Source organism: Haliotis asinina, chromosome 14 (genome assembly GCF_037392515.1).
Source record: "Haliotis asinina isolate JCU_RB_2024 chromosome 14, JCU_Hal_asi_v2, whole genome shotgun sequence".
Taxonomy (NCBI): domain Eukaryota; kingdom Metazoa; phylum Mollusca; class Gastropoda; order Lepetellida; family Haliotidae; genus Haliotis; species Haliotis asinina.
This window is the reverse complement of record NC_090293.1, coordinates 7,610,068-7,622,774: the sequence shown is the minus strand read 5'-3', so window position 1 is coordinate 7,622,774 and position 12,707 is coordinate 7,610,068. Positions and strand designations below refer to the sequence as shown.

At 39.7% G+C, this 12,707-nt stretch overlaps 1 protein-coding gene across 1 annotated transcript in view; it reads right to left on the bottom strand.

Moving 5' to 3' along the window:
* Positions 1-6,691: 6,691 nt before the first annotated feature.
* Positions 6,692-12,707, bottom strand: part of LOC137261330 (vesicular glutamate transporter 2-like) — a 36,503-nt gene continuing 30,487 nt past the window's right edge. Inside the window, exons 10-13 of the mRNA XM_067799068.1 lie at positions 12,412-12,539; positions 12,159-12,243; positions 9,159-9,208; positions 6,692-8,346 (exon numbers count right to left, since the gene is read on the bottom strand). Of these exons, the coding sequence (XP_067655169.1) occupies positions 8,158-8,346; positions 9,159-9,208; positions 12,159-12,243; positions 12,412-12,539 (452 nt within the window). The 3' untranslated portion in view covers positions 6,692-8,157. The remainder of the gene's footprint in view (positions 8,347-9,158; positions 9,209-12,158; positions 12,244-12,411; positions 12,540-12,707) is intronic.

The following is a 12,707-nucleotide window of genomic DNA, read 5'->3' as shown; positions in this document are numbered from 1 at the left end:
TTCCTAGTCATGTAGAGAGGAGACCAAAGTCAGACAAAGACACTACTCTATCATTAAAACAAATGTCTTACTCAAAAACAAGTGTCCACATAGACACTCCATCATCATATTAGTGTGAAAAAAATTGAAAGAAATTTGCTGTTAAATTGCAGAAAACTGGCCAAATACCCAAATTTTAAGAACAAACAATTGAGTGAGTTTAAAGTTATGCTGCAGTATTCCACCTCTATGGCATTGGTCGGTAAATAATTGAGTCTGAATCGGAGAAGCCAGTGATCAACATTATGAGCACTGACTTACACAACTGGTATAAGATGTTTATGAACAAGCAACTGGTAATGCACATATATATCCATAGTTCATGATACAGGTACATTACCAGCAAGTAATTACTTATCAAATGACAGGTCACATATATAAGCTTTCAGGTGTGTCCTTTGGGATGTAAGTGTGCCAACAAGATCCAGTCCTTTTTATTAGTTGTGACTGTTTCCTGGAGCTTGACAGTAAACAGTAAAGGAGCTTTCCGTTCCATTGGGATTGGTAGATCCTTTACACTGTCACTGTACACGGCTGGTACTAGCACACGAGATGGGAACTTAAGTATAGAGATCATCATAATACATGCTTTTATCTAAGCTAAATTTCTTATTGATTGGCTACTCTTTGTAAGAAAAACAGACAAAAATAGAAAATAGTATTTAAGTACTGCCATTTTCACACCAAAACATTTCATGGCATCCAGCAAACTACAGTGTGGCATCCAGATCTCCACACTGCATGGCATCTTGTGTTGGCAGCCACATTAAGTCCTTTCATATGTTAATTGATTGACCATCTGTTTGTGCTGCTGGTGTAGCTGTGAAAAGCAAGTGTTTGTCAATACTCACTGCCTCAAATTTCTGTTTTATTGTATGTGTTGATGATTTTGATATGTTATATATACTGAACAGTATAAGTATAAGTAGAGGATCATGACAATTTTTTAGACCATATGAAATGGCAATATTGGTCTCCACAACAAAAATATCCCCCAAAATTTCCATGACTCTTTTTTCTGGAACATACATATGTGTGAGCACAATCAAGGCGTTGACCCAGTGATATTTTTAGTGTTATTTAGCACATGATACTTAAGATAGATTCAGCATTTTGTTACAGATTACTTAAGTGAGATAGTTAAAAAGTTAAAATTTACCCTTTGGCAATACATAAACCATATTGTTTCCTGAGAGATTTTTAGCCTTGATTACCAAATCTTTGAGGATTTTTCAGATTGATTTAGCATTTTTACAGATCATATGGGTGAAATAGTTAGAATTTAACTTTGCTTTACATTGTTTAAACCATATGGTGCTATATCATACTTATGTGTACTGGTACTGGGAGAAGTCCTTTTCTTGTCACCATGGTAACATCGTGTCTTCACCATCTCCCAAAATAGCTTCTTTTTGAGTCCAGTTATGGAGCTGGATTGACATGAAGCTGGGAATAGCTGTCCAAACAAATTGCAGGACTGAGAGATGCAGCCAGGGTACACCAGCACTAAGTGATATTACCTCTATGGTGTTCATACACTAACATGGACAGAAAATAGTTGTGGTACCAAGAACACTGAAGGAAATAGGGTCCTGTCCTTTGTATGATACAGCTGGTATGCCTGACAACAGACTGACTTCTGCTGCAGTCTTATTGCTCATATGGAAGACTTTTCCAATAGAGAAATCATTATTGACAGTATCCTTATTTGATTATATCTTGTAGAAGACTACACATCTGAATACATATGTATGTCCTGAATTGAGGAGAGGGTTTCTGGTTTGTTAAGTTATAACTCTTTCTTCAGTGAAAGATTCTGTTGTGAGTGTTAAGCGGTGGAGATTGAGATGAAGCTGTGGTGTCAAATAATTTCCCTAAAATGTTATGCCAGATGTTTTGAATTTGTCTAATTTGTATTGTTCTATTTTGTCAGTTTGTTTCATATACACAAAAAAATGAAATATGATTCTAAACACCTTCCCAACAATGCCAACATATTGCCACATGGTCAAAAATACTTTCAGGGCATTTTCAAAGTCACTGTTAGTCTTATGAACAAGTATTGTGATGTGCAGACTTACGTCCCTTTGGGCTTTCCAGGATTCAGTGTCAAGAGTCCTTCAACAGCCTACTCTCCTCAGTGTGTATTGGTCTGTAAAGATATTGCTGAAATGTTTTTCTGTTTGAACATACATTTACTTTCTCTAAATCCCTCTTGAATTATGTCAGTGTCACAAAAACTAGATTTGTGTTGTATATTCTAAGTGCATTTGATTGCACATTTACATGTATATGTACGTTTGCCAAACAAAAGAGGTAGGTTAGCACACGTGTCTTAACACGAGTAACGTGCTACAGTTCTAATAACATATGGGTAATTTATTGATGAATTTTAATTACCAAAGTAATCCTTCCAAGTATGGCCTTGGGTCATGACAATGAAGGAGCCAGTCATGGGAGAAAGTGATCCCACATGTTTGATACCAGGTTCCTAACTTGGGTTTCTCATGTGTGTAAGAATAATAAATAGAGAATACTAACCTATGTCCCATGTAATAACATATTTATGAAATGAGTGAATGGTTTTGGTATCTAACGAGCGAAGGCGAGTCATTCACCGATATCATTCACGGGTTTCATAAATATGGTGTTACACACGAGTCATAGTTTAGTATTTTATTTATTACTCACCCAACATTAGCAAAATAATATCAAGCAAAGTACAGTGAAAGCTGTCAAAACCGGCATCTGTCCAATCCGGAAAGCTGTCAACACCATCACATAATGTCAGTCCCGTCTCTGGCTTGAACATTTATCATCAGCTCTACAATCTGGCACGCTGTCTAAATTGGATTATTTCATGTGAGTGCCGGTTTAGACAGCTTCCACTGTACGTCTTTCCTAAGAATTCAACGAGTATGATGACACCCAGCTTTCCGCGAGTCAATCAAGGTCTAATACTACTGTGACTGATGTATTAACATTGTGACGTCATATCTTTGATGTCATACTTACGTCATATGTACTGTGTTACGCGATGGTATTACACAATGTGTAATAACGTAAAATTATTAAACAGTGATACCTTCAACGGGTGAGTAATAAAACGTCTTTCGCACTGCAGGAGGTCATCTTTGGATCTGCTGATATTGTAACGTATTGCTATCAGTGAATCAAACATCAATCGGCCAATGTCTGTTTCCACCCAGCAGTAAGAGAAGTTTTTGAAAAAAAAAGAAGGAAATCAGGCGCTGTTTGTAGGAGGATTGTTTGAGATGTGCCAATGACATATCCCTGTGTAACGTAGACATGACCAGGTATTACCATACAACTTTAACTTAGCTTTAACTAACAAAGTGTCTAAACAGTTTGTTTAGTGGGTCAGTCAGGTTTAGTCAAGCTAGAAAATCAAATAAAATCAGATGATGTTGGTCCCGTCCAAGAGGAGGTCTTATTTTGTAGTCATTTCATTTTCAAGGAGGAAGGGTTGTTTTCTGGGAAAAAAAAGAAAAAATAACATTTCAACTTCTTTGATAGCAAACGAATATCATGATCAGAATCACAGCAAGGCATTGTGTTCCAATTCTTGCAGACAAATGTATAAAGAATACAGTTTAGTTTATTTGAATTAAAAATGAGCACCCGAAAATCGGACCCAAGGCAACCCCACTTTTTTTAAATGAAATGATTGCTTCCAGTTTTAGAGGGTACGTGTAATATTATCATGTGGACATGTCATCATTCATATTGTCATTTTATATCCATATGTATGTATAAGATGACGATTTTATAATAAAATAAAAAGTCTAGTCACTCGCTGGTCTATTTTTTCAGTGTGTAGCCGTTGTAGCCGTTGTAGCAGTTGGGTCCTGCCTACCCGCGGCCAGCCTGCGCATAGCAATAGTGGAACCAGTTGCACTATGTCGCATCATTGTAACGGGTTTCCCGCTACTGACAGTCTAAGCGACCTCCCATAAGGTTTGTTAGACCAGGGAGCCTGTATAGAGGGGGAGAAGAAACTCCTCGAAATGCCGCTAAACGTATGTCTCGGGTCCTTACGTAACCAGTGTAGCCAATATGGTGTCGGCGTAGTATTTAAGATTGAGCTGATTACGTTCGCTGCGTGTTGTGACAACTGAAATCGAACATGTAGAAGATAGGTTAGCTATTTTGTCACGTAAGTTTAAGTCTAATAATTGGTATTAGTGTCCGTATTAGGACAGTAGATTTGTAGTAAAGTTTCAAGTCGGTAAGTTATAGCTCACTGGCTTCTATTCTCGATTCACCGCGAAGATAGACTAACTTGTGCCGATAAAAGATTCTTTCACCCATTCGTTTAATTTTTAGAAGGAGAACAGTTAAAAGATATTTGCAAGCAATAGTGACAGTTTTATGACTTAAAAATTGTTAGGGTGTAATTGAGGTGTGTGAAAAATATGACATTTCACCATTGAAATGCTATACGCCGTTGTCTGAGTATTCCTAGTGACTTCCTCAAAAGCATCTTTCACATACACCTTTAATTCATATGAGGGGAATATACTAGCAGGTGAAATACGTTTGCAAGTAATAGTCACAGTTTCATAATCTAAAAAAGAATGTTAGGGTGTATTTGAGGTGTGTGGAAAATGTGACATATCGCCGACCTGATCTGATTCGCCTTTGGTCTTGAGGGTTATAGTTCCATAACTTCTTTCTTTCTTGTTGATCTTATTATTTGACAAAACTGGAAAGGTGTTTTAGAACGCTTTATGAGAGTTTTACACTTAATTTTTTAGGGCAGTGTGACAGTGTCAGTTAACATTTTGTTAATGTCCATTCCATTCCCCACATGCAATAAGATATCTGAATTAATTATTAATGTAAACAAAAATGTTTCAAAGTAGATTTTTTGAAAGGGCACTTGATGTTAACACGTGTTCTCGCGATACTTTTGCGTTCTTTAACATGTTTTGGGAGAGAAGGCCGCGGTGTATCATTTATTCTTTTATTCATTCACATATATACTTCTTTCTTTTATTCTTTTTCTTTATTTCGTTCATTCATTCACATAATTCTTGCTCTTAATTCTTACTATAATTCATTCATTGTAAAAGTCAGCCTGATACAATAAACTGGCTGAAATTCTGTTAAACCAGGGATAATCTACAACGTATACACTCTATGTAGTCTCCCTGGTTAAACACAACTGAAGTTGCACTGGGAACGAGCCAAGTCACTGCGTGCGTTGGAGCATGACGAGGCACACGTTAATTAGTACAAATGGTAAAGAAAGCAAGCGAGTGACTTATCTCTGTTGTAGATTATCCCTGGTTAGACTCAGTAGTGGAGTGTAGCGAAAAGTTCAGAGGATAAGTTTACTTAGATTGAGAAACCATCAAATTTCTGCAGTTGGTGGAGTCCATCACGACTCTTACCACCACCACAACAAAAGACCACTCTTTTTAGGTGATTTAGCATAAACATGTCCCTCATCGGGGCCATCACAAATCGTCTTCAAAGCTGAAACAAAAACTTGCTTGAAAAAACATCCCTTCCTTACTCATACTGATTGCTGAGACATATTAAGTTGCCGTCCATCAACTATCCGTCGACTGGCGAGAAAGCCTAAAGAATCTGAAAACTGTCAACATTCAGATCGACTACATGTGACATCTCCTCTGAAGCATACGACCCTGTCTCAGAATCACAAGGCTTCATTCGTTCATGCCACGCGGGACGCGTTAGAAAAGAGTGTCTTCTTAAATCCTAATGTCAAACGACCTACCCGGCGTCCACTTTCATTCCCAGGTTACGTCCAGCTTGGTGTCAAGCTAAGCATCACACTGGTCGGACGAAAGTTGATTTCTTTTGCTCATAACTTTAAGGCCACTTTATTTTGTGCCACATACGAACAAGCATATGCAAAGAATGATATTACATGTATTGGAATGTACCGTTCAGCGGGAAACCAATGACTAACATCCTGAACAGGTGGTGACAATCCTCTAAGCGCAAGGACAGTCGCCATGGACGACAATGCTGGACCGCACATGGACCACGTCGCCAATGCTGGCCCTCGACGATGCTGGTAACATTGGTAAACATATATGATCTTGCCATGTCTGCTTCGTTCATTTTGTGTTTAATTTGCCATGTAATAGGACCCGTGAGTATCCGGGTGAGAACTGGTCTTCACCACCCTGTGGTTTGTGGACTACACCTAACGAGATCGGGTGTTCGGGCTCGCTGACTTGGTTGACTCATGCCATCGTACCCCAGTTGCAGAGATCGAGACACCTGTTGTTAATCACTGAATTGTGTTTGAATTTTGCTGACCGCTGCGCTAAAGAACAAAGAAGAAAGATACGGTCTCATGCTTTGTTTACCAGCCCCATGCCTGATAGCATGGTTTCACAAAGGTAGAACGCAGGCTAGCTATTCTCGAAACGTTCGTAGCCCTACGAACTTCTTAAGCCCATTCTTAGCACATAGACTACGATCAAAGTTTAGAATTTTTAGGACTACGAACGTTTCGAGAATACAGGCCCAGGTCCGTATTACTAAGACATTAATAATTCGAATCTTTTACACAAAGGAAACTCACCCGGTCTATTTTTTTGTACTTATATGTTGGAAAAGTTGATAAGAACAAAACAAAAATACAAGTGTGTTACGTTTGTATATCTTTATGTTAATATTGACATACCTTAACAACATAACATATGTATTTAAAGGAAATACAGCACCCATTTGCGTAGTGACATTCCTATGCCTATGATCTCCGAATAACATTGTTTATAAATACAGTACAATTTTTACACACATGTGGAGGATCACACTTGAAGGACATTTGGCACATAATCACAATCTGCAAACACAAATATACATACACGGGAATGTGACATCGGAATTGAAACCGTAGGTGTACAATTCTTAAACTAGTGACTTTTCAGGAATAGCTTAACCAGAGATCGATATATTGAACAACATCCGTTGTCGTTGAGATACATCTCCTTACAAGAACACTTGAAAGAGCATAAAAGGAGACGAAAATCAAATATTGTGGCCTAAAACATGAGTTGAAATCACATAATTGTCTTACAGGCTTCCCCTCCTTTGCAGTGAACAGTGTAGGGCTGATTGAACAAAGAAGAATTTGTATACAAAAATGCTGAAAAGAATTACAGTGGAAGCCCCGGTGTCCTAAATATTTACCTCGCAAAACGCTTCATTTATCCTGGATTCCGGATCCGGACTCTACCAACTTTGGAAAATACATAGAATTGTCTCCCACTTAAGGGACAACATGACGGAAGCATACTGTATGTCTTGAAGCAGTGGTAAAGGCATGCAGTATTTCTTGAAGCACTGACAGAAGAATATGGCATGTTTTGAAGCAGTGACATAAGTATACAGTATATCTTGAAACAAGAACAGAAGTATATAGTATGTCCTGAAGCAGTGAACAAGCATATCGTATGTTCTGAAGCACTGGCAGAAAAATATAGTGTGTCTTGAAGCACTGGCAGAAGAATATAGTATGTCTTGAAGCACTGGAAGAAGCATATAGCATTCTTGAAGCACTGTCAGAATCATATAGTATGTCTTCCAGCAATGACTGTCACACAGTATGTCTTGAAGCACAGACAGAAGAATCTGGTATGTCTTCCAGCAATGACTGTCACACAGTATGTCCTGAAGCACTGACAGAATTATCTAGTATGTCTTCCAGCAATGACTGTCACACAGTATGTCCTGAAGCACTGACAGAATTATCTAGTATGTCTTCCAGCAATGACTGTCACACAGTATGTCCTGAAGCACTGACGGAAGTATATAGTATGTCTTGAAGCCCCAAGAGAAGCATATTGTATGACTTTAATCATAAAATGAATTCTGTTTAATTACAGGGTAAATAGAATACAGTTTGGCTAACCACCCCTTCCCATGCATCTATTTACATATCACAATTGGTTTGGGTATAAATGAGCATGATACATATATCGCGGCATTCATATCGTAAAGCTGTTTTGTTACTTGTTCACAGTTTACTGTCTTTTTTGCTTTTTTGGTACGTAATCTATACATGTATATATACAGTAAATCAAGTTCCAATATTCCACAGAACACAAATCCTCATGAGGTAGATTTCTGCTCATTTGGAACAGCGACGTCTTCGTGGCTGTGGTCTTCTACCGGCGCAGCATCGTCGTTATCAGAGTCCTTCTCTGCTGCGGTGTTATAAGGTGTTTTAACCTCTACTGGTCGTTTAGAACCCTGCACTGTAAATGTTTTGTAGGGACGTTTGGCCAGTGGGTCAGTTTTCTGTGTAAGAGAAAGCAATCGTTAGGTTTTTCTATTCTATTTTGCCGGCTTGTTGATCAACGCAACCCTCTGCAATATTCCAGCCACTAGAAGGCAGTCCGGACCAGACATCATGAGCCTCGATCTTTGCAGTGGGATACGATGACAGTTATCAACACAAAGTGCTCTGAACACTGTTTAAGTAACATAACAGCATGTGTGAGGATGGGATGCTGCAGTGATACAGGTCCTACCAGGACTGTGTTGCCGACAAAACCAGAAAAATAGACCTGGAAATTAGGGGACTTAAATCAGATGACCGGTTACTGGTATGCCAAAGGGATATAACTCTTCCCAATGAGCTGCAAACCACTGATCCTTGAAGATCCGGGTTAGAACTGATCTGCATTAACCCCTGCTTGTCGTAAGAGACGTCTAAAGGAATCAGGTCAGGCTCACCGGCTTGGTTGCCAAATATCATCGTATCCCATTTGCGTAGATCGATGCTCATGCTGTTGATCACTGGATTGTCTAGTCAAGACTAGATTATTTACAGACCGCCACTATACAGCTGTGCTATTGTTAAGTGCGGCGTAAAACAAAACTCACTCGTTCCAAACAGGTGGCTGACAGCATGAGCAGCGACATGGTTTCTGAGTTCAATGACTTATTCACCGAGCAGAGCAAAGGACTGGATCAGAACTGGGAATACTTAACCGTATTACTTCTGGCTACGATTTCAGGTTCTGCAGCATGTGGTTACAAAGTTTCCTCCAGGCATAACGTACACCTGACAAGAGCTAGCTCGGGTCAATAGACTGTATTGAACTTACCTGTAGGAGGCGGATATGTTCAGGCGGCGTAGCCCAGGGCTGCTCTTCACCTGTTGATGCACAAACATTGAGTCAATAGGCAGCGGTTACTCTCATGCACACATTGATTATGATAGGCGTGCATATTGATCACAGCTGCACACCGTATTCCCTTTGGTTGGAAGAGCTGCACGTCACCACTCATTATTTCCAGTATATGTAGCAACGTATAAACACAAGCTCCCGTCAGCACCTATGTGTTATAAAGACAGCCTACCTTCTGTCAATACCTGTGTGTTATAAAGACAGCCTACCGCCCGTCAATACCTGTGTATTATAAAGACAGCCTACCATCCGTCAATACCTGTGTTATAAAGACATCCTATCGTCCGTCAACACCTATATGTTATAAAGACAGCCTACCGTCAGTCAACACCAATATGTTATAAAGACAGCCTACCGTGCGTCAACACCTATATGTTATAAAGACAGCCTACCGTCAAACACATATATGTTATAAAGACAGTCTACCGTCAACACCTATGTGTTATAAAGACAGTATACCGTCCGTCAACACCTGTTATAAAGACAGCATACCGTCAACACCTATGTTATAAAGACAGCCTACCGTCCGTCAACACCTATGTGTTATAAAGACCGCCTACCGTCCGTCAACACCTATATGTTATAAAGACAGCCTACCGTCAGTCAACACCAATATGTTATAAAGACAGCCTACCGTCAAACACATATATGTTATAAAGACAGTCTACCGTCAACACCTATGTGTTATAAAGACAGTATACCGTCCGTCAACACCTATGTTATAAAGACAGCATACCGTCATCACCTATGTTATAAAGACAACCTACCGTCCGTCAACACCTATGTTATAAAGTTAGCCTACCATCAGTCAACACCTATGTTATAAAGTCAGCCTACCGTCAGTCGACACCAATATGTTATAAAGACAGTCTACCGTCAACACCAATATGTTATAAAGACAGCCTACCGTGCGTCAACACCTATATGTTATAAAGACAGCCTACCGTCAAACACATATATGTTATAAAGACAGTCTACCGTCAACACCTATGTGTTATAAAGACAGTATACCGTCCGTCAACACCTATGTTATAAAGGCAGCCTACCGTCAACATCTATGTTATAAAGTCAGCCTACCGTCCGTCAACACCTATGTTATAAAGACAGCATACCGTCAACACCTGTACGTAGTTCGTATTATGTAATTCGTCTGAGTTTTTCAGCGTCTTGCTATTGCCACTCACAATCTCTTGTTGCATACAGATTCGCGAATGCGCGGCTGTCACACAATTCAACATGGGGTAAGCACATTCATTTAGTTATTAGCATATGTGAATATTACTAATTACCCGTGGAAATAAAAAACATGTAAAGATATTTATCCAAACAAACAGTCTTATGTCTGTTACATTTTATGCAAATCTGACGCTAGGGGTGAAGAGTTCACACGTATCTCGGTAGTCTTATGCTCTTCGGGTAGGCAGGACCAGTTTGAAATTAAATGTTTTGAGACTCATCCAGTCCAAGATTCATAGCACCTTCCACGTGCTATAATCGTTGAATCGTGAGACCTGGCTTACTTGAATATGTCAAGCACGCCACTTCTGACTTTCTTCGGGTTCGAATTCGGGTTCACACTGTTTTTTAGCACCATACCCAAAGTAGCTAGGCCTGAGACCTGAGACTTTTGAGTGTTCCAACACATCCTTACAAAGTAGATTCTGCTGGAAGCGGCGTTCGACCAAAATTGACTCACTCACTTCAATATTTATGAAATTGTCATCAAACCTGTCAGGGCTATGGAACTGTACAAGCCACCTTTACTACCTCCCATTGATTAACTGTAAGTCATGACATTGTAGCTGTCATATTGGCGAGTTTATATCCAGGATACGGAATGGGGGTTATTTCAGTGCATTACTGTGGACCGCTCTATCGTTTGTCCCATTTGTTAGTCACGTTATCCAAAAACGTTAAAGTAATATTAAATCTGTTATTAGTTCAGGTAGAAAACAAATTGCGTATTATTGTACATTACCATCGCATTTAATGAACAGCCTGTCAGTACGTCGAGCTGTTGGTGTTTCATATACTATATAGGTAAACGCTGATCGTCTCAAGCATACGTTATTGTATGAATCTTTGCACTAGCCCATTATACTATCTGGTGCGTTCTTTTGGGGTTGTGTATTAACAGGAAGGTTACCACCTATGGCTCGACCCGTGAAGGTCCCGGGGTAGAATAGGCCTTCAGCAACCCATGCTTGCCATAAAAGGTGACTATGCTTGTAAGAGGCGACTAACGGGATCGGGTGGTCAGACTAGCTGACTTGGTTGACACATGTCATCGGTTCCCCATTGCGCAGATCGATGCTCATTGTGTTGATCACTGGATTGTCTGGTCCAGACTCGATTATTTACAGACCGTCGCCATATAGCTGGAATATTGCTAAGTGCGACGTAAAACTAAACTCACCCACTCACCCACCACCTATGGCTCAGTGGGTCAGTGTAAATCTCATCTGGACTATATATATGGCCGTCAATCTCACTGGTTCTGACGGGAGACTGCAAATCTCACCTTGACCTAATAGGATTATTGTTAGCCTCCCTTGATTCTGTGAGGAGCTGATAAACTCACTTGTGATTGTAAATCTCATCTGAGCTGTGACGATATATATCGTAGCATAACATCGTGATACGTTGTCAGATGATAAACATATTGATACTTCTTTCCGTATCGTTGACATTAAAATTGTTCATTTTCACTAGAAATTGACAGTTATGTGAAAATTTACACTGTTATTTGATATGAAAATATACATTTGTAAAGAAAATAACCAACAACAGCATATCGTGAAGTGCATCGAATCGGGTATATCGAATCGTATCGTTCCAAGATATTGCGATACGAATCGTACCGTAAATTTTCTATATCGGCACACCTCTATTTTAAAACCGGTGTCTGCGACTCACCTGAACCTAATATCATAAACAGTATGGCAGCTACTGCAACTACGCCGACGGTGATGTAGAACACGTGTCTCCAGCCTTCCAAGTCCTGGAAACAGAGAAACAAAATCAAGCAACGCTCATAATGAAGAGACTTTCATCACTTCGAGGATGAGAAAGTTGTATCTCTTTGAGAATAGTAAACTATGTTCACTTTGAGAGGAAGAAGCTCTCTTCACTGGCTCATTTACTTGTCACTGACGTGTTGTGTGTGTACCTCATTAATAGTCAGCTCTCCCGCCACCAGGGGCGCAGCTATGGCCCCCATCACACCAATCGTCGACGTCACACCAACCAGGAACGAGGCGTGCCGGGTGGAGAGATCGTAGTGATTAATCTGCCAACCTGGAAGAAACAAGCACCTCTACATTAAACCAAATCTACAGACGACGAACTTCCCTTCATCCTCATGAAAACGCAAATTAGTCACTGAAGATGCTGTGCGAATGCAAATCGATGGAAGGGAGATAACTCTAAATTTGTTTTACTGTTGCATTTGCTTTACTGTTCCAA